Source organism: Physeter macrocephalus, chromosome 10, assembly GCF_002837175.3.
Source record: "Physeter macrocephalus isolate SW-GA chromosome 10, ASM283717v5, whole genome shotgun sequence".
In the NCBI taxonomy this organism is placed as follows: Eukaryota; Metazoa; Chordata; class Mammalia; order Artiodactyla; family Physeteridae; genus Physeter; species Physeter macrocephalus.
In genome coordinates this window covers 51,414,203-51,432,984 of record NC_041223.1, presented here as the reverse complement: position 1 = coordinate 51,432,984, position 18,782 = coordinate 51,414,203, and the positions used below count along the sequence as shown (strand labels likewise).

Sequence of the window (18,782 nt, the reverse complement as noted above, 5' to 3'; positions counted from 1 at the left end):
GCTGCTCGCCGGAAGGAGGGGGCCGGGGGCGGGGCGGTCGGCGAAGGCCCGGCCTTTCCTCAACTTTGAGCCTGTTGCTGTGGAGGCGGCCGGGAGGCTGGAGAGGGCGCGTGGGCGGCCGCCACCAGCGACGAGCTTCGGAGGAAAGGAACGGGGACCCCACGCCTCGCGTGCGTCAACGTGGTTCGCCGCCGCCGCCTTCCCCCCGCCCCCCCACGGACCTCCTCTGGGACCCCAAGCCCAGGGTCCTCCAGCGCGGTAGTCGCCTCCCGTCAGCGCCTGATTTCACCGCAGATCGCCTTTCCGGGTTGCCGCGCAGCCAGATTGGGGTCAGCCGGCCGGTTGCCCGGGTAACGCGGGAGTCAGTCCCCGGGCGCGTGCACTTCGGGGCCGCGGCCTTCCCGGGAGAGCGGGAGCAGGGCGACCACCTGTGCGCGGTGCCCCGCAGAGAAGGCCGCCCGCCCGCCGCTGTCCCCAACGCGGCCGTCACTGCGGAGGCCGACCCGTCCCGCGCCGCCGAGTGTCCCCGCCATGAAGCCCAACTTCTCCCTGCGACTGAGGGTCTTTAACCTCAACTGCTGGTGAGTGCGCCCGCCGACCCGGGTCTGGGGTCGCCGTCCCGCTCGCCAGAGGCAAGAGGCCTTCCTCACAGCCAGGCCACGGCGCTCCCCCGCCCTACACCCTCGGGGTGCGGGGTAACCCCTACCTCCGGGGCCCGCACCTGGCCCCAGCTCCGTTGCTGCCCCGAGCGCCCCAGCCGTCACCTCCCGTCACCTCCCCTGCGCTTTTCGTCCTCAGGGGCATTCCCTACCTGAGCAAGCACCGGGCCGACCGCGTGAAGCGCCTGGGAGACTTTCTGAACAGGGAGAGCTTCGACCTAGCTCTCCTGGAGGAGGTGGGGCCGCGCGGAGCTGGTGTGGAAGCCCGGAGGGGAGTGGGGCCGGCTGGGGCGCGGGCGTGGGCTCCCGCCCTGGGGGAAGGGCCGGCAGGTATCGTCACCCCTCTCCTCAGGTGTGGAGCGAGCAGGACTTCCAGTACCTGAGGCAGAAGCTGCTGCCCGCCTATCCAGCAGCACACTACTTCAGGAGGTGAGAAGCCCACTGGCCCTGAAGCCTGGCCTCGGAGCTGGAGGCCCTGGCCCTGCCACCCCTTCCCCTTGCTTCCTGCGCCCGCCTCCCTCTGCCCCAGCGTCCTCTCGTCTGGGTGTGGGAGCCGGAGAAGGTGGAATGAGGAAGATCTAGGTCTTCAGCTCATCAGATTTATCATCAGGCCATTCTGTCAGCCCAAGTAAAAACCGTCGCTTTGAGCTTCGATCTGGGCTGGTACCAGCAGCAGAGGGAGAGAAAAGTAGCTGATAAGAGCTGGGAGACGAGGGAGGGGAAGGGGGCTGGGTATTTCTCTCCTTGCTTTTGTGGCTCTTAACTCGGACTTGGCTTTTCAGTGGCATCATTGGCAGTGGTCTCTGTGTCTTCTCCAAACACCCAATCCAGGAATTCACCCAGCACATCTTCACCCTCAATGGCTACCCTTACATGGTGAGCCTGACCTCTGACCTCTTCCACCTCCTTCCCCACCCTGCCGCCCTAACACATGGTAAAGGAGGGAGGTGGCCTTCCTAGGGCTGCAGGGGATGGGCCGAAAGAGGGTAGCAGTACCCTGAGTTCCCGCCCCCTCCTGCCTGCAGATCCACCACGGTGACTGGTTCTGCGGGAAGGCCGTGGGGCTGCTGGTGCTCCATCTGGGTGGATTGGTGTTCAACGCCTACGTGACCCATGTGAGTGAGGCCGGCAGTGCTTAAGGCTGGGACAGGCGGCCTGGTCCTGGGAGGGAGAGATGGGACTCCTCCTCTAGCCACGCTGCCTTGGGGTGAGGCGTGGCGGCAGGATCTCCTAAGGCCAGTAGGCAAGGTCCACACATATTTACCAAGCAGCATGCCAAGTGACAGATGCAAGCTTGATTTACTCCTGCCCTTGGGACCCTCAGTCTCATCTGCAATTATCTCCTCTATCTTGCTGCTCAGCTCCATGCGGAGTACAATCGACAGAAGGACATCTACCTAGCACATCGTGTGGCCCAAGCTTGGGAACTGGCCCAGTTCATCCAGTGTGTGAGCCTGGGCTTCACAAGGGAAGTGGGATGGGGTCCAGGAACCGAGGGGTGGCTAAGGCCCCACTTTTAGGGCAGAGCTGATGAGGGAAGAGTTCCTGCCTCACCATCTTGGTTCCCCCAGCCACACGTCCAAGAAAGCTGATGTGGTTCTATTGTGTGGGGACCTCAACTTGCACCCAAAGGACCTGGGCTGCCGCCTGCTGAAGGAGTGGACGGGACTGCACGATGCCTATCTGGAGACTCGGGACTTCAAGGTGAGGACTTGCCTGATTATTTCCCCACCTACACCCTCAGCCTCTCTCCCTCCTCCTTCCCCCTGCATCCTCATTCAAGCCCACTATTCACCTAGGGCCCTGAAGAAGGCTGTACGATGGTACCGGAGAACTGCTACGTCAACCGGCAGGAGCTAGAGCAGTTCCCCTTGGGTATCCGCATCGACTATGTGCTTTATAAGGTCAGGCCTCTCTCTGCAATGTGCTTTCAGCCTCTGTCTCTCTTCATGGCTCATCAGCCTATGCTGATTCTTTGTCCAACTAGTCTAGTCTTTTTTATCAGTGGCGGCTGGAGAATGGGATAGCCAGGAACTGGTTCTCTGGCAAAAGCGCTGTCGGAAATTTCTCTCTGGCTCTTTCTAGGCGGTGTCTGGGCTATACATCTCCTGTAAGACTCTCAGAACTACTACAGGCCACGAGCCTCACAGCGGCAGCCCCCTCTCCGATCATGAGGCGCTGATGGCTACTCTGTGTGTGAGACACAGCCCCCCCCAGCACAACCCCAGCCCTACCCATGGTGAGTCAGCCCCATCCTTTTCCTTGGCCCTTCCCCACGGGGCAGCCCCATCCCTCCCTCAGACCCTCACTCTCCCTCCCCACTGCCCCGCTTTGTTCTAGGACCAGCAGAGAGGTCGCCGCTGATCAGTGTGCTAAGGGAGGCCTGGACAGAACTGGACCAGGGCATGGCTCAAGGTCGCTGGTGGGCCACCATCGCTGGCTATGTGATTGGTCTAGGGCTTCTCCTTCTGGGGTTGCTGTGTGCCCTGGCAGCTGGAGGAGAGATCAGGGAAGTTGCTGTATTGCTCTGGACCCCCAGTGTAGGACTGGTGCTGGGGGCGGGTGCATTCTATCTCTTCCACGTGCAGGAGGCCAAGGGCTTGTGTCGTGCCCGAGCCGAGCTCCAGCATGTGCTGGGAAGGGCAAGGGAGGCCCAGAACCTGGGCCCAGAGTCCCAGCCAGCCCTGCTCCTGGGGCAGCAGGAGGGGGACAGAGCAGAGGAACAATAAAGCTTGACACTTCGGTGGCGCTGCCTTTTTCCTTGTAGAGGCAGTGATTGGGGCCAAGGGTTGGTGTGACTGTCACAGTGTAGACCTTCAGGCTCCTACACAGCTGCCCTCCCTGCACACTCCTACACACACCCCTTGTAGGCAGCCAAAGTCCTGTTTACGGCAGAAGCTTTTTTTTTTTTTTTTTTTTTTTGCGGTACGTGGGCCTCTCGCTGTTGTGGCCTCTCCCGTTGCGGAGCACAGGCTCCGGACGCGCAGTCTCAGCAGCCATGGCTCACGGGCCCAGCGGCTCCGCGGCATGTGGGATCTTCCCGGACCGGTGTACGAACCCGTGTCCCCTGCATCGGCAGGCAGACTCTCAACCACTGCGCCACCAGGGAAGCCCGGCAGAAGCTTTTTTATTGTAAACAGTGAGGCCTCTCCCAGGCAGCCCCGATGAACAGGGTGTCACTGTCCTGGGGTGAGGCAGTCTTCCTTGCAGAGAAGAAGACAGGCAGCCTACCCTCTTCTAGCCCTGGGGCCCTGGCCCCGAGGCCAGCTCGCTGAGCCTGCGCTCCTCCTGGAAGCGGATGAGGGCATCTCGCTGGTTCACCACGTCCACTAGCTTCCTCAGGACCTGGTCCTCAGCCTGCCGGTCGGCAGCTGTCTTTAGGGTTTCTGAAGGGAGGAGGTGAAACTTACTTAGAGAACAGAGAACGGGGAGGGCGGCAGGAGAGGCACAACCTAATCCTGGCCTGTGTGACTTCTACAACCCCAGCTGTTTCCCACTCTGAATTTGGTTTATCAACAATAATGGTTTTCTAGCATTGTTTAGCAGCAGCACCACTTTTAAAGGAATCTTGTGTAAAAGCCCAATTGTGCAGCTGTGATTGAACTGAAGGTGCAGAGTGTGGGCCTGGAGCCCCATCGTCTGGCTTCCTCCAGTTCAAGAAGCAATTCAGAAGGCAGTTCAGCCTCAGAGGTGCTCAGACTAGAGGACTGTTGCCTGGGCAGTATCTGAGATCACGAGGCTTGTGCAAATACCAGCCTCGCCCCACATCCCACCTACCTTCCCGGTTCATGTAGGTTCGCAGTTCTTGGTCCAGCTGCCACTGTTTCTCCTCCAAGTTAAGCTCCTGCACCCTGTGGGGGTCAGGGGTAGAAAAGGCACAGGTGTCTAGGGTGACCGAAGAGCTGGCTCTGGGGCCTGGCTCACACGCCATCGCCCCCCACGCCCCAACTCTGACACCCCTTACGTGATCATGAGCTCAGCCTCCTCAGCCACCAGGCTGTTTTTCTTCTGAACAAGCTGTAGCAACTGTTCTAGCCATAGTGCCTTTTGCTGTTCGGGGGAACCTGACAAGAAGGAAGAAGAGGGGCCAGTCAGGCCTCTAACCAGGGTCACAGGAATCACGGCATGAGGAGCAGAACCTGCTGTGGGCCACAGCCTGCTAGTCTGGGGGGTCGCTGGGGGCGGAACACAGGGCCAGGAGGCAGAGGTGTCCTAGGCTCGCTTATCCTCCCCGTCTTCACTCACTGCTCCGGCTCCTCAAAGCCAGCTCCAGCTCCGTGCCCTTGGCCTCCAGCTCCCTCAGGGCAGCCTCAATCTCATTTTGTCGCCGTTGGATGGCCTGAGTACAAGACAGAAGGCCCAGGAGTCTGCGGATTGCTCAAGAACAGAGTCCCGGAGGAGCTCTGATACCCACTCTCATCCCGTTAGAACCTCTGGGAACCCCTAGGCCGCACCTGAGCCTTGCAGAACCGCTTCATCTCCTCCTCCTTAGCACGGCGCAGCAGAGTCCGACGCCACGTTGGGTAACTGTTCATGGTGCCTGAGTTCTTAGCCAAGTTCCACAGAACCTATGACAGGGTCAGGTGGATAGGGGTTGGGAAAGCTCCATTTGAAAGGGACCAGAAAGACCCTGGGCTGGAAGTGGGATAAGTTCTGATAGAAAAGGTGGAGACCTAGAGACATGGAAGAGTCAGACTGGGTGAGAAGACATTCAGAGACATTTGGGCTCAGAAGAGGTTGGGTGCTGTGGGTTTCTCCTGGGCAGGGGCCCAGGGTATGTTTAGTGGATGCGTGCTGGCTTGGGCAGAATAGGTGGCCAGGTTCCTCCCACTCACCTGTTCTGTGTCTGAGTCCAACGGCACGTCTTCCTCTGCTTCCTCATCACTGGAGCAGGGACTCTCTTCTTCCTCCTTCTCCACGGCCACAAGTACTGAGCAGACAAGTGGACATGGGCTGAGATCCGCAGCACCTCCCTCCCCATTCCCCACATCCCTGTCCAAGAATCCGAATACCACCCGCCCATCCCCACCCTGGGCCAGCAGCTACCTTGAGGGCTCTGGACTGGCATTCCCCAGCCCACAAAGCTTCCCTCTAGGGCACGGTGGGCCAAGACGGAGCAGCTTCGGGGGGGCTTGGGTGGAGGCTCCATTTCTGGGTCAGGGGTGAGATGAAGGGAGGATAACCGCTGGCGTTCTGGGCTGGAGAGGCGGATCAGCCGACGGGTGGGCTGGCTTGGGACAGGACTGGTCCCCTCCTGGGGGGCCACGGGAATCGAGGGGCGTGATGGCATGTTATTCTCCCTGTGTGTGGGAAGGTCCTAGAAGAGCCACCGTATGCTCTGGTCAGTGACCTGCCCAGTGTGGGTTGAGGCAGCCCCTTGAGACAGATGTGGGCCCTGGCGTTCATTCATTTATGCCGTCTACTGAACAGTGTCAGGCAGTGTTCTAGATACTTAGGATTCATCAACAAGTAAGACAGGACAGAGATCCCTGCCATCATGCAGTTTACACTCTAGTGGAGAACATTCAGATACCCCCAGCAAAGTCTCGGGCTTAGAGAGCCCTTTCCTCTTTCCCACCCGCTATCCCACACTTCCACAGGTTTTACCTGACTCTCAGGGCCTCTGTCGTTGCTATCCTCTTTGTGGCCTGGCTGGGGCAGGTGCTGGAGGCAGTAGAAATGTCCTGGGAATGCGGGAGAGGGAGGAGCCATCAGATGTAGGCAGCCCGGTGACCAGATAGATGTTCAGCTTATCAGGGAAGGTGGGGGTGACAGGCCTCTGCATTGGCTGATAAATTTCTACCAGCCTCCTGGCTTCTCAGAACCCCACATTTGGGGCTTTGGAGGGGACAGAGGAGACAGAGCTCAGGAGAAGAAAGTATCATCTTCAGCCTGTTTCTACCTCATGCCCAGAACCCCAGTTCCCCTCCACCTTCAAGCTCCTGGCCCCCCCGCCAAGCAGGGCCAGACCCAGAGTCCCTCTGAATGCCTCCCAGGCCCACTCACCATCTCCTGGGTGCTGCCCGTAGCCACTTGGCCATAATGTGGCCTCACAGATATGGCAACGGAAGCAGCTCCGGTGGAAGAAACGGCCATTGGCACAGAGGCGTTCCAGGATATAGAGGTGTTCCCCACACAGTGCACACAGATCCTCGGCACTGGCCTGCACCAACCCCCAGGCCGCAGGTCAGCTGGAGTCCAAGGCAGCTGCCAAATTTTTCCCTTCCCCTCCCTGCCCTTCCAAGGCCTCTGCCTGCAGACAGGGCCCCTGTTCTCACCTCCTGGTATTGGGATGGGGGTGTCACTGGTACATCAGGCTCTGGGACAGGTGGCTCCTCAGTACTTGGGGTCTCAACCTCTACCTAAAAAGGTAAGTACTCAGGCCCAGAGGCAGGGGGGCAGGATCAGCTGGGGAGTCCATGTGTACAGATGAATAGAAAGGACTGGAAGGGAAAGGGAGTGAGACTAGGAAGCGAGGCTGGATGGGGGCGTTAGAAGGAGCTGGGGTGGCGAGCAAGGCCTGGGGGAACAGGATATGGGAAAGAGTACCTCAGGGAAGGGACTGTCCGGCCCCTGCGTGCATTTACCTCCATGCGAGGCTTCTTGCCACCAGCATCCTCCCCGTTTCCCTGCAAGAAGTCCTACGTTCTGAGCCCCCAGTTCTCCCCTTCCCCCATCTGAACAGCCTCCTCATCACCCCAGGGATCCCCACAAGGAACCCACTGCCCAGGCCAACCCCACCCAAACTCCCCACCTGGGCCCGTGTCCGTTGCAGGGTCCTCTGCAGTTTGCCAAGGAACAGTACAGCGTTGGCAGTGCCTGGGGAGCCTTGGCTGACTGGGCCTGCTGGGAGAATCAGGGTAGATGGGGGGCCGATACTGTACCCCCAGAACAGACAGCTATGTGCCAGCCCAGAAGGATAAAGGATACCTCCGCTCACACACACACACACACACACACACACACACACACACACACACTTCACCCCACCCCGTCCTACCCGCCTCCAGGTCACCTGGGTTGTGAGGTGTGCTCTTGAAGGCACTATGGAAGTGGCTGAGGTAGGCAATGAGGCCCAGTGGGTCATTCCCTGCCACCATTGCCTGTGCGGATAACACGGGTGTGATGCCCAGCTCATGCTCTGCCATCTTCAGCGCCCAAGAAGTCGCTTCCAGAGCCCCAACTCCTTGCAGCTCTGAGGGTTTCCTGTGGGGCATCAGGGAGAAAGGCCAGTGGGAGACCAGAACTTGCCCCAAGGAAGGGGGAGAGAGCAGTAGGAGAGGGACATCGGGAAAGGGAGGAGAGGGCCTAAAGGGTTTTTATTCTCTGCGCTACATACCCCCCACGCCCCCAATGACAACAGCCATCTGGCCTTGGGGGGCTTCTACCACTCACAAAGCTCTCCGTATTGAATGCATTTGATTCTCATGGGCAGGCAGAGTCAGGCGGGAAATCTGTCTCTAGGGAAGCGAAGTGACTAGAGCAGGATTATTAGCAAGGGGTGGCCTAGGACGCAGCTGGGGGTGCTAACTCCTACACAGTGATCACCCACCATTCCACACTGCCTGGAGAGGGAGGGTCTATCAGGGACCCCCAAGCCCAATGCCTGACTCACAGCAGGCCGGGCCGCAGCCGGTGCACGAGGGCACACAGAGCCAGCCCATCCGCCCAGGAGGAAGACAGGTCGGTGACATGGACCCCTGGGTACCCAGCCGTCTGCTCCTGGCACCAGTGTAGCAGCTCCTCCTGGGTGGCCACCGACCCTGGGAGAGGAAGCCGCGCTGTACTGAAGGCACCGGGGCCCGCAGAGAGAGCCCAGCTGCTGGGTGCGGGGTCTATATGGGAGGGGGAAGCAGGGACCCACGCCTACTGGGCACCAGCCTAACACTCACTGTCAGCAGCACCTCCTTCATCCCAGTTTCCTCATTTGAAAAAATCTTTCTGGCAATAAAGTAGGGGAATGAATAGAGTGAAACCACTGCTGAGGGCAGCAGGCTATGAGCTGAGGGGCAAGGGAGGCCCAGAGACTAAAAGGAGAGGCAGGTTTGGGGTCTGCAAGGCGGGAAGGGGCAGAACAGCTGAGAACAGTGCAGCTCGGCTGCCATCCAGCTGCCGCGTTAGTGGTTGTTAAAGTGCTGAAATATTCCACACAAGTTGGCAAATGGCTGCTGCTGAGCACCCCACTGCCCTGCACTCTCCAGGAGGCCCCAAACATCCCCACCACCCAGCAGTGCTCCAGCACCCTGCTCCCTGCCGCCAGCGTCTACCCCTGTTCTGATCATTGGTGCTTGTGCCTCACTGCTTGGTAAATATTTTGCACATGGCCCCGGAGGAAGGCCTGCTCACCAGTGGCCGGCTTTCCTGAGTCTGTCTTGTCACTCAATCTCCGCACAGGCTCCTTGGCCTCCACATCATACAGGTCTCGTACCTAAGGCAGCCCCTTTCAGGTCTCCAGGCAGGCGGACCACACACACCCCACCCCCCCCAGTCCACGGGGGAGGCGCTGCCTGGGTGGGACTCACTCACAGGGCAGGGACTGGGCAGACCACAGGAGGGAAGGCCTGACCTGGGGTGCGGGAGCTGACCCGGGAAGTCTTGGCGGGCGGCGCCAGGGGTTCTGACCTGACTGGGGGTCACGGCCCGGAGGTTCAGGTTGGGATAGCGGGAGGCTGGGTCCAGCCCGTACTGGGCCACATTGCGGTGCATGTTTTCTGGAGATGTCTGTGACAGGAGCTGGTACAAGCTCTCTCTGGGGAGATGAGGGCGGGGTCAGGCACAAGTGGGAGGGCACCATCAGCACCCACCCCTCCAGAAGTGCCAGGCCTTTCCTTCGTTCTCTTTTCCCTACGCCCCCATCTACTCAGCCAGCATCCCCGACCCTACTCCTGACTCTTGTCCTATACCCAGCCCTGCCCCCACCCCGCCCCCCAACTCCCCAACTCAGGCCTCACCTCTCTGCCAACACCTCTAGGGGCCCAGCGCCCCCTGCCCAGCGCTTCACCATCCAGGCGGCGTCAAAGGCTGCCAAGAAGCCCCGGGCCACTCCAGTGCCCAGGGGCCAGAAGGGCTGCAGGGGCAGGACAGGAAACAGCTCAGGGAGAGTCCAACAAGGGTGTCCACGCCCAGATGACCCCAGAGCCATAGCAGAGGGGGGCCCTGACACACCAAGCCACCCTCTGCTCCTCCTTACAAGAAGCAGACCTTTTTATACCCCCTCCTTCCCACGAGGCTGCTTCCTCCCCCAGCCAGGGAACCCCTGTGCCTCCTCACAAGGGGTCTGGAGAGCCCCTCCCCAATCAGGGAACAGTGACCCCTCACCTCCACCAGGCAGTCCCCAACCAGCCCCAGCAGCAGGCGGGCGCCATGCTTCTCCTGCACCCGAGCAGAGCTCTCTGCCCGCATCATGCTTGTGAAGTCAAAGGCAGAGACGTCGGGCCGCCCGTGGGCATCCTGGGCAAACTCCAGCTTCCCGAGCTTGCCGTGGGTGGCAAAGTCGGCAGCGGCCCGAGCAAAGCGCTGCAAAGCCTCGGGCGCCACATTGGCGCTGCCCAGCAGCCGGTCGGTCTCCGGCCAGTCCTGTGTGGCCAACAGATCAGAACCAGCAGGGTCAGTTGGGCCATCACGTCCCCTTAGGTGTAGAAGGTACACATCCTGAGGCCCCAGGAACGGGCTTCCCCGGGCTACACAGCAGTTGAAGGTTGAGCTGGGAGGAGAATTTGAACGTCCAGCCTCCCATGCTCAAGCCCCATCCTCAACTCTCAGCCTGCCGTTTGCTGGGGGTCCCAGGTCCCACCCTGCCTCCAAGGCCCAGTATCATTGCTGTTACCACACACCTGCTTTGGACAAGTCACTGAACTTCTCAGAGCCTATTTCCCCATCATTTAGAGATAACGTACCTAACGTCTCAAGGTACTCGTGTGGATTAGGTGAGAAAATGAACATAAAGCTCTCAACAAAGTACCTATCACATAGTAGGTGTTCAACTAGTTCATTCAGCAAATCCTTTCAGGGTGCTTACTACATAGCAGGCACCATTCTAGGCACTGGGAATCATCAGTAAACAAGAGACGGACAAAACCCCTGCCCTCATGGAGCTCACATTGTGTAGTCCCGTGGCTGGTATAAGGTGTTTAGTCCAGAATATGATTCAGTTTGCCCCGTAAGTCCCAGGGGAGAAGAGCTTATTGAGGTGGAGGAAGTGCCATCGCAGAGAGGATGGACTCCCTCCACACCCGGGGGAGACTGTGTCCAGGCCTGGCCCCTACCTCCCAGGGCCTACCACCCAGCCCCTCCCTGCCTGGGCCCAGGCCCCACCTGACGCAGAACCCCCAGCCGTAGCAGGCACTGCTTCTTGGCTGTCATCACAAAGTAGTGGGTGTCATCCTTGTAGTACACGATGTTCTCCAGGTCAATGCCTGTGGGGACAGGGCAGGGTACAAGGGATGTGCCTCCTCCTCATCATGTGTCACCTCTCCAAATACCCCAGCCATGCTTGACCTCTGAGAGCTGGGATCACAGCTCAGCCTGCAGCGGCACCTCTACCCACACACACAGGGGGGCCCATGAGTTCTGGTGGCACAGTGGACCATCTGTCCCAGGCCCAGGAGGCCTAAAGGTGTGGAGCAAAGTGAGAAACTTGGGTGGGGTGGCAGCTGGGAGACGTGCACCACATAGTCCACAGGCTTGCAGAGGACAGCCTGGCTTCTCCAACCGGGATGTGCACACTCCAGGGGGCGTGGCAGTGCAAAGCCAAAGTAAGCATAGGGCATCTTCTGGAAGTACCACTTTCATTTTGAATATACAGCGTTTTGGTTTGGTTTTTTTGAATTTTTGAATTTTATTTTATTTATTTTTTATACAGCAGGTTATATAGCATTTTTATATTAAAGCATATGTAAAGAAGCACAAAGCAAAATCCCATGCATTATTGTGAGAGATTTCTAAGACTCGTCATGCTGGGTGGCCGAGTGGGGCTGTGGCTGCTGAATCCCTGGGGGCTCAAGTTCTTTGCTGCCAAGACCACAAAGATGGAAAAGTACGGGATTCCTTGGACTGCAGACAGGTCTGAGAGGGAGAGGTGGGAGGCAGGCCACAGTGAGGCACAAGGGGGGCAAACCCTGTGAGGGGGGTCCTGACCTGTGGCTTTGAGCAGGCTCTGGAAGAAGCTCTGGTTGTAGATCCTGGCCACGCCGCTGATCTCGGGCACCTGTGTCTCTTCCACGGTGCGCCCGTTCACAAAGTTGGCCGTGATGCCAATGGCCAGTTTGCCGCGCATTTCCCGCACTGTGAAGCCTAGAGGTGGAGACAGGGGGGTGGTGGCAGGAGGACGACGGGTGTAACAGCCTAGAAAGGCCCACAAGGAGCTCAAGATGCTGGCTTCTTCGAGGGAAGGGATCACTCACCTTCAGGGACGAATTTACCTCCAGCTGCAGAGATGAGGACATCAAACTCATAGTTGGCCAGTTGGGCTGGGGGGCTGGGCTGCAGCTGGGCACGCCAACCACTCCCTGGGGCAGAGGGTGTGAGTGGCACAAAGGAGTGGAAATCTGAAGGGGCCCCTGTATTCCCAGGACAATCCAGTGAAATAAATAAACGTTTAAAGGGCTTTATGGTTTAGAAAGCAATGACACACTGTCTATCACATTACACCTTCACAACAGCCATGGAAAGTAGGTAAGAAAAAAAATACTTGGGGGTCCTCAGGAGCAGAGAAGTACTTACCCTTTCTGGGAGGGGGCTGAAGGCCAGTGAAAGTGACACCCCAGTGAATTTCCACCCCCAGCAGTAATGCCACTTTCAACAAAAGCAGCTGAAGTTGCCGGATGCCTGGAAGGGAGAGGACATTAGGAACAGGGACCCCAGGTGCCCCCAGCCTTCCCAAGCACCAGTGTGTACCTGGTCAGAGCCAGAGAAGGTCTTAGAGGTCACTCAGTCCAACTGCCCATTTTACAGGTGAGGGCCCTGAGTCCTGAAAGCCACCTGGCTGAAGTGAATCTTATCCACCCTGTCTCTTGGCTGGCCCAGCATCAGCCCCCCGACCCCCTCCACTGGTCTGTCTCTAGGCCCAGGCTCACCCGCCCCTCCAGGCCACCACATGGTGCTCACTGATGTGGTCCAGGGAGCCTGTGCAGAAGCGCCCATAGAACTTCTTGGCGCCAAGTGCCCGAAGGTCATGGATGGTGAAGGGCCAGAGGTGGAGCACGTTGTGGCGAGAGAACTTGGTGCGCTTTTCCACCAGCACCACTCGGGCCCCAAGCATCGCCAGCTCCACGGCAGCCCGCAGCCCACAAGGTCCGGCACCCACCACCAGGCACTGCGAACACACAAGGCAGCATCGGCATGGCATCCGGCCCCTCCTCTGACTCCCCCCACTCTCCAAGCCCCATCCCAGGCACCGTGTACCCACCTTGGTGCTGGTGCAGGCCCGGCCCTGCTGGTAGACAGGCTGGCTTGCTCTCTTGTCCAGCTTGGCCCACAGCGACTTGGCACTCCAGTAGTTGAGCTGGGCCTTGATCTTGTGGTACTGGGGCAGCCCCCCACCGGGCTCCAGCCCCAGGGCCCTGCATAGCCCCTGGAAGCTGCTCAGCACATCCTGGCACAGCTGGGCCTGCAGGACGCTCTCAAAGTGGGCATGCGCTGGGTTGGTGGAGGCGGGTGAGGCCATGGAGACCTCTGGGGCTCCCAGGGAGGGGCAGGGGCACGTGGCTGCTGGAGAGAAGGAAGGAAGAGAAGGGAAGAGGCTGGAGAAAGGAGGAAGGGAAAAGGAAGGGGAGGAGAAGAAAGTCTGGTATCCCCAGGGAGCTCCAGGTCCAACCCTGATTGGCTCTGCTCCTCTCTGCCAGCTGCTCCAGAGACAACTGCTATCCCTTCCACTCCAAGTGAAATTTGCCAAATTTGGAATTGAAAAATCAGCAGTCCTGGGCACAGAGGGCACGCGTTAAGCCAGGGAGCCTCCAGCTCAGCCTTCTTGCTCAGGGATCTCCAAGCCCTGCTCCATCTCTGCGGCCCAGGGGACAGGAATTCTTACCCTGCCGTCTCGAGGCCCTGGAAGCAGGGCACGGGGAATTTCTCGGATGTGAAGAGGGCAGGGTGCCCAGGAAGAGAGCTTTCCGTGCAGTACAGACAGGGACAGATCTAACACTGGCAACCCCAGCTGCTAGGTACACGTACTGCCCCATCTCAGCCCAAGCCTCCCTGCCCAGCACCCTCGACGGACTCAGTGCGATGCTGGGTGTGGGGTGCATCTTATGCCAGGGGCAAAGTCCTCCTCCTTAGCACTGCTCATTGCCCCACCACGGGGAGGAGATGGTCTCTCACCCCGGAGGCTCCACTTCCCACCACCAAAACACTGCAAGGACAGCCCCAGGATGTTGCATCTGACTGAGTAACACACAGCTGGGTCTATTTCTGACTCACTGTGGTCAAAATACTTCCCTTGTGACTTGCCACTGCTCCAGTGGGCCACAGTACGGTTGGGGGACCGGGGGGGGGGGGCGACAGGGCAGCAGGGTTCTCGCCCCTCCCCGCCTCTCCTACTCCCATCGACCGCCACCCCGGAGGCTCCACTTCCCACCACCAAAACACTGCAAGGACAGCCCCAGGATGTTGCATCTGACTGAGTAACACACAGCTGGGTCTATTTCTGACTCACTGTGGTCAAAATACTTCCCTTGTGACTTGCCACTGCTCCAGTGGGCCACAGTACGGTTGGGGGACCGGGGGGGGGGGCGACAGGGCAGCAGGGTTCTCGCCCCTCCCAGCCTCCTCTCACTCCCATCGACGCCCCACCCCATCCCTGCATGCTCTCCCAGGAATCTCCCGAGACAAGGCCTCCCTTTGTCCTCTTCTCCCTCGCTCGGGCCCCCACGCAACTTGAGGGGTGCTGGAGAGAGCTTTCTCACGCTGGGACCCGGAGGAATCAGATGGCACGGGGATGTGGCTGCCCACGGAGGAGTTCGGGAAGGTGGGTGGCACTGGCGGGGGGAGATCCTTGGGCTGATCGCCCTCACGCTGCTCGGTCGCCTCACCGGTCCCTGCCGGAGCCCAGCGGCCAGGCCGAAGCAGGAGATGAAAATCGCCGCCGCAGGTCACCTGGACGGGGGCGGACGGAACGTCAAGAAGGGCAAAGGTCTCTCTTGGGGTGTGGGAAGGAGGAAGACCTCGGCGAAGAGGGGAGAGGGGCGACCCAACCTGGAAACACCAGGACAAATAATGTGCGAGGGGTGGACCGGTCTGGAAGGATGGAGAGGGAGCTGGACCACTGGCAGCGGGGGTCGGGGGTACTCACACTCTACACCGTTTGGAGAGGGGCTGAGCAGGACGGAGGTGCAGAGAGACGGGCCGGACGGGCCAGGCGGAATTCAGGAGCGCCTCGAGCCACATTTCCCCGGAGGCGCATCCCTACTCCTACCCCGGGCCTCCGCGGGCGGGGGCCGCACATTTGGCGCAGCTGCACAACTTACCCGGGGGCTCGGGAGCCCGTAGGGGCCGCTTCCTGCCAGGCGGGCGTCCCAGTCCGGCGGGTTGGGGGACCGGGACGGAGGAAGGGAGGTGCACGAGGCGCGGACCAAAAGCCGGGATTGCAGGGCTGCGCGCCGGGAGCGCCCGGCCGGGGAGTCAGCACGGTGTGAGCTCCAGCACAAGGGCACGCGGCCCGCAGAGGCTTTATTCGCGCCTCATTAGCATCTCATTACCCGGCGTTTCCCGGCTGGGGGCAGCCAGGGGCCCGCCCACGGCTGCAGGGTGGTGCCCGAGGGCGTGGCGCCGCAGGCGCCGCTTTCCGCTTGAGGGCCGAAGACCGGGGCCCCGCCTGGTGGGGGCCAATGAGAAGCGGGTCGGAGGCATCCGGAGCCCTACTGCGCACCCGCGGCCTCTGGCTCCATCTCGGAGCCTGCGCCTGAAAGCTAGCGCTTCCCGGGAGGGCGAGGCCACCCGCCCTTGCGCAGTACGTACTGCGCGGCTGCCCCCGAGAACTGGGCGGAGAGGGCGCTCGGACTGGGCAAGAAGTTTGCAGAAGCTGTTGGATCCATAGGTAGCATCTGCGTCCTCCTCACCTATCCTACCAGGAGATCCACGGCCCGGGCGCCCCACGATGGATCCAAGCTCGGGGTCCGCCTCCCCTGCAGCCAGTCTGCCTCTAGACCTGGGCTGAGGGCAACCGGCACGGATTTAGAGCCCTGGAAACTCGGCAATCTGCAGCTTCCACAGCGGCATGAGTGAGCGGGCAAGAGGGTCTTGGGCGTGAGCGCACTAGACCACTACTAAGACAGGCGGAAATGAGAGGGGTGTTTGGGTGAGAGGCTAGTTCCCCAATATTCAAGAATGCCTTGGAGAAAGGACCCACAGAGCTGTCAGTGCTGAAAAGGGTTTGAGAGACCTTTGGGATCAACTTCCTCATATTCCCCATAAGGAAACAGCTGAATGTGAAGGCACTCTTCCAAGGTCATTCAACAAGTTAATATTAATAAAACATCAATCTCATTTGTTAAGCATCTACCATGAATATTACCTTAATCTCAGTGATCACATGAGTCCCACTTTACTGAAAAGGAAACCGAGGGTCACAGAGCTTCTGTGACCCGCAACAAAGTTACACAGCAAGTGGCAGAGCTGGTATGGAACCCAGGTCTATCTGGACTCCACTACACCAGTGTTGATCCAATGTGACAAATGAAAGCCTGGCATCGTAAGAAGCTGTTTCTTGTTTAGAGGAAGTGACACAATAAACACTAACAAAACAGAGGAATGAATGGGAGGGTCCTCCCCTTGAGATCCAGGGACAGAAAAGAACTGGTTACCCTATGGCTCTCCCCTTCTTTTATTCTCACTTTGCATTTCGTCTGGAAACCCTCTGAGAACAAGTAAGACCTGTATACTTACACTACTCCCAGCTTGAGTTGAGAAGCAGGCGGGGAAGGGGAAATGCCTGCTCTGCCAGGAGAGGCCTGAATTCAGCCAGGTCAGGCTCAGGAAACTAGGACAGCCTCCCAGTTGGACCCATTCTAGCTCTTGAGTATGACTAGTTGAGTACGACTAGTCATTTGGCTTGAAATCAATTTGCCAAATATCGAACACACCTATATTTAAATACATAGTGTAAGAAGGGTTCTAAAGTCCAGTCTGAATGGGTTACCAGGCTTTTAGAATCACTCCATTTCCCTTTCATTAGCAGATGGTAAATAAGCAGCTGCTCTGATTTAGTGGATTAGCTGAGGCCCAGCAGGGGCCCTTGACTCAATGACTTGTGGTCTCAGCCTAACAGGGTTATGTGGCTCTCTGAATGGCAGATGGTAAAATTTGTCTTTAAAAAAGATCACAGAACAATAATGACTTCATCAATGCTTTAAAAACTGCTGACTTGGGAGTTTCACTTTATGTTAATTAAAGATACACAGTGGAGCAAAGATCAATGGGGAATATATTGGTTTGTAATCTAGAAGATCTGGCCAGATGCCAGCTTTGCTTCATACAAATTTATGTAACCTTGAAAAGTCACCAACCACCATGCTTCAGTCTTAAATCTAAATGGAGGCAGTTTAATTACTCAACCTCATCGACCCATTTTGATTCTAAAATCCTATTATTCAGTGTTGGTGACTCTAAGAAATGTATAGTCCAGAAGGCCCAAAACAAATTCTATTTAGATTTTCTTCAAAAAAAAAAAGACCTCTAATAAAACTAAAAGAATAAATTATTATTTATCTACAAGTGTTTTCCTTCTTTTTTTTTGTGGTATGCGGGCCTCTCACTGTTGTGGCCTCTCGCATTGCGGAGCACAGGCTCCGGACGCGCAGGCTCAGTGGCCATGGCTCACGGGCCCAGCCGCTCCGCGGCACGTGGGATCCTCCCGGACCGGGGCACGAACCCGCGTCCCCTGCGTCGGCAGGCGGACTCTCAACCACCGCGCCACCAGGGAAGCCCTGTTTTCCTTCTTAATTAGAATCTTATTTGAGTCATGATCCACATTATATGTGTACATGAAACTAAAAATACTGGCAGAAACACACTGGCTAATTCATACTGGGTCAAATAAGTGGTTGATATATGCAAAGTCAGTTTGTGGTTTTTTGGCCATGCGGCACAGCTTGTGGGATCTTAGTTCCCTGACCTGGGGCCTTGGCAGTGGAAGTGCCGAGTCCTAACTACTGGACTGCCAGGGAATTCCACAAAAAGTTAGTTTTAAAAAATCACATTCTAATGTTTTTGCAAATAATCACGCCAGCAGTGGCCTAGGTCAAAAACCTGAGCCATTAAAACAGGATCACTTTCCTCTAATCCACATCATGTTCTGTCTTTCTGCAATGCCATCCTTACTTCACCTCCTAACCTTTCATCTCCTGAGCCTGGAGTCAGAAACTAGATCCCTAGCACTGCAGGTGACGGTTCTAAGCCACCCTATATATGACTTTACACCTGTAGGTCAGCGTGTTCAAACACCACAGCCATGGTCCTGGGTCAGGAGCCATGACTGCAGTGTAACCAGGCAGACACAGCGCCTAATGTAAAAATAATTATCAGCTGAGACCCAAGTGTAGAGTACTGTGGACGGATATGAAAGTGTGGCTTGACTGAGATCAGAGGGTCAGGGAGGATTAGAGGGTGAGGAAGCAACACTTGAACTGAATTCTGACAGATGTGCAGACGTTAGTGAGACAGAGAGTAGGGGGCAGAAACCTTTCCAGCCTGAGAAACTGCCTGCCTTAAAGCCTAAGGCAGGAAGTTGCTGGGTATGTTTGGGGAACAGCCAGGAAGACAGTGTGGCTGGAAGTGAGAATGGGGAAGGGAACCAAGAGGGAGATGGGTTGGGGATTTTATTTTATTTTATTTTTTTATTATTTTTGTGTGTGTGTGGTACGCGGGCCTCTCACTGCCGTGGCCTCTCCCGCCGCGGAGCACAGGCTCCGGACGCACAGGCTCAGCGGCCATGGCTCACGGGCCCAGCCGCTCCGCGGCATGTGGGATCCTCCCGGACCGGTGCACGAACCTGTGTCCCCTGCATCCGCAGGCGGACTCCCAACCACCGCGCCACCAGGGAAGCCCGGGGGATTTTATTTTGAGTGCAGTGGGAAACTGCAGGATTGTAAGCAGAGCAGAGATAACGATCGTATTTGCATTAATAACATG

The 18,782-nt window shown here is 58.0% G+C and overlaps 2 protein-coding genes across 9 annotated transcripts; one reads left to right on the top strand and one right to left on the bottom strand.

The window, feature by feature from the left end:
• The first annotated feature begins 9 nt into the window (after nt 1-9).
• SMPD2 (sphingomyelin phosphodiesterase 2) lies at nt 10-3,405 on the top strand. 2 transcript variants are annotated; one of them, XM_028494566.2, is made up of 11 exons: nt 10-170; nt 295-581; nt 799-895; nt 1,012-1,088; nt 1,442-1,535; nt 1,685-1,774; nt 2,021-2,103; nt 2,231-2,363; nt 2,459-2,563; nt 2,745-2,898; nt 3,000-3,405. In XM_028494566.2, the coding sequence occupies exons 2-11, from the start codon at nt 532-534 to the stop codon at nt 3,386-3,388; spliced, it is 1,272 nt and encodes a 423-aa protein (XP_028350367.1). In that variant the 5' UTR covers nt 10-170; nt 295-531; the 3' UTR covers nt 3,389-3,405. The 2 variants fall into 2 exon arrangements, with proteins under 2 accessions (XP_028350367.1, XP_054943538.1); XM_055087563.1 differs by having other exon boundaries at nt 10-581.
• A 365-nt stretch (nt 3,406-3,770) lies between these two features.
• Nucleotides 3,771-15,335, bottom strand: MICAL1 (microtubule associated monooxygenase, calponin and LIM domain containing 1). Of its 7 annotated transcripts, none has more exons than XM_007104752.4 (26): nt 15,122-15,335; nt 14,532-14,750; nt 13,066-13,367; nt 12,765-12,972; nt 12,381-12,485; nt 12,062-12,166; nt 11,796-11,951; nt 10,974-11,074; nt 9,978-10,235; nt 9,611-9,726; nt 9,282-9,408; nt 9,006-9,087; nt 8,275-8,422; nt 7,675-7,865; nt 7,414-7,505; nt 7,247-7,288; nt 6,938-7,021; nt 6,666-6,822; nt 6,267-6,343; nt 5,706-5,976; nt 5,495-5,589; nt 5,114-5,227; nt 4,905-4,998; nt 4,624-4,723; nt 4,437-4,510; nt 3,771-4,045 (listed from the first exon to the last, which is right to left on the bottom strand). In XM_007104752.4, exons 3-26 carry the CDS (start codon nt 13,321-13,323, stop codon nt 3,897-3,899), a joined length of 3,204 nt encoding a protein of 1,067 aa, XP_007104814.1. In that variant the 5' UTR covers nt 13,324-13,367; nt 14,532-14,750; nt 15,122-15,335; the 3' UTR covers nt 3,771-3,896. The 7 variants fall into 7 exon arrangements, with proteins under 7 accessions (XP_007104814.1, XP_007104815.1, XP_007104816.1 ...); XM_007104753.4 differs by having other exon boundaries at nt 13,066-13,364; XM_007104754.4 differs by having other exon boundaries at nt 14,561-14,750.
• Between the last annotated feature and the right edge of the window lie 3,447 nt (nt 15,336-18,782).

Excerpts from the sequence above, each read along its gene's own strand:
- SMPD2 (XM_028494566.2), top strand. The coding sequence starts at position 532 with ATGAAGCCCAACTTCTCCCTGCGACTGAGGGTCTTTAACCTCAACTGC. Across the intron at positions 582-798 it reads GTCTTTAACCTCAACTGCTG|GGGCATTCCCTACCTGAGCA; the intron begins GTGAGTGCGCCC and ends TTTCGTCCTCAG. Across the intron at positions 1,775-2,020 it reads TCAACGCCTACGTGACCCAT|CTCCATGCGGAGTACAATCG; the intron begins GTGAGTGAGGCC and ends CTTGCTGCTCAG.
- MICAL1 (XM_007104752.4), bottom strand. The coding sequence starts at position 13,323 with ATGGCCTCACCCGCCTCCACCAACCCAGCGCATGCCCACTTTGAGAGC. Across the intron at positions 7,022-7,246 it reads GCAAGAAGCCTCGCATGGAG|GTAGAGGTTGAGACCCCAAG; the intron begins GTAAATGCACGC and ends TTACCTTTTTAG. Across the intron at positions 4,511-4,623 it reads GAGGCTGAGCTCATGATCAC|GGTGCAGGAGCTTAACTTGG; the intron begins GTAAGGGGTGTC and ends TGACCCCCACAG.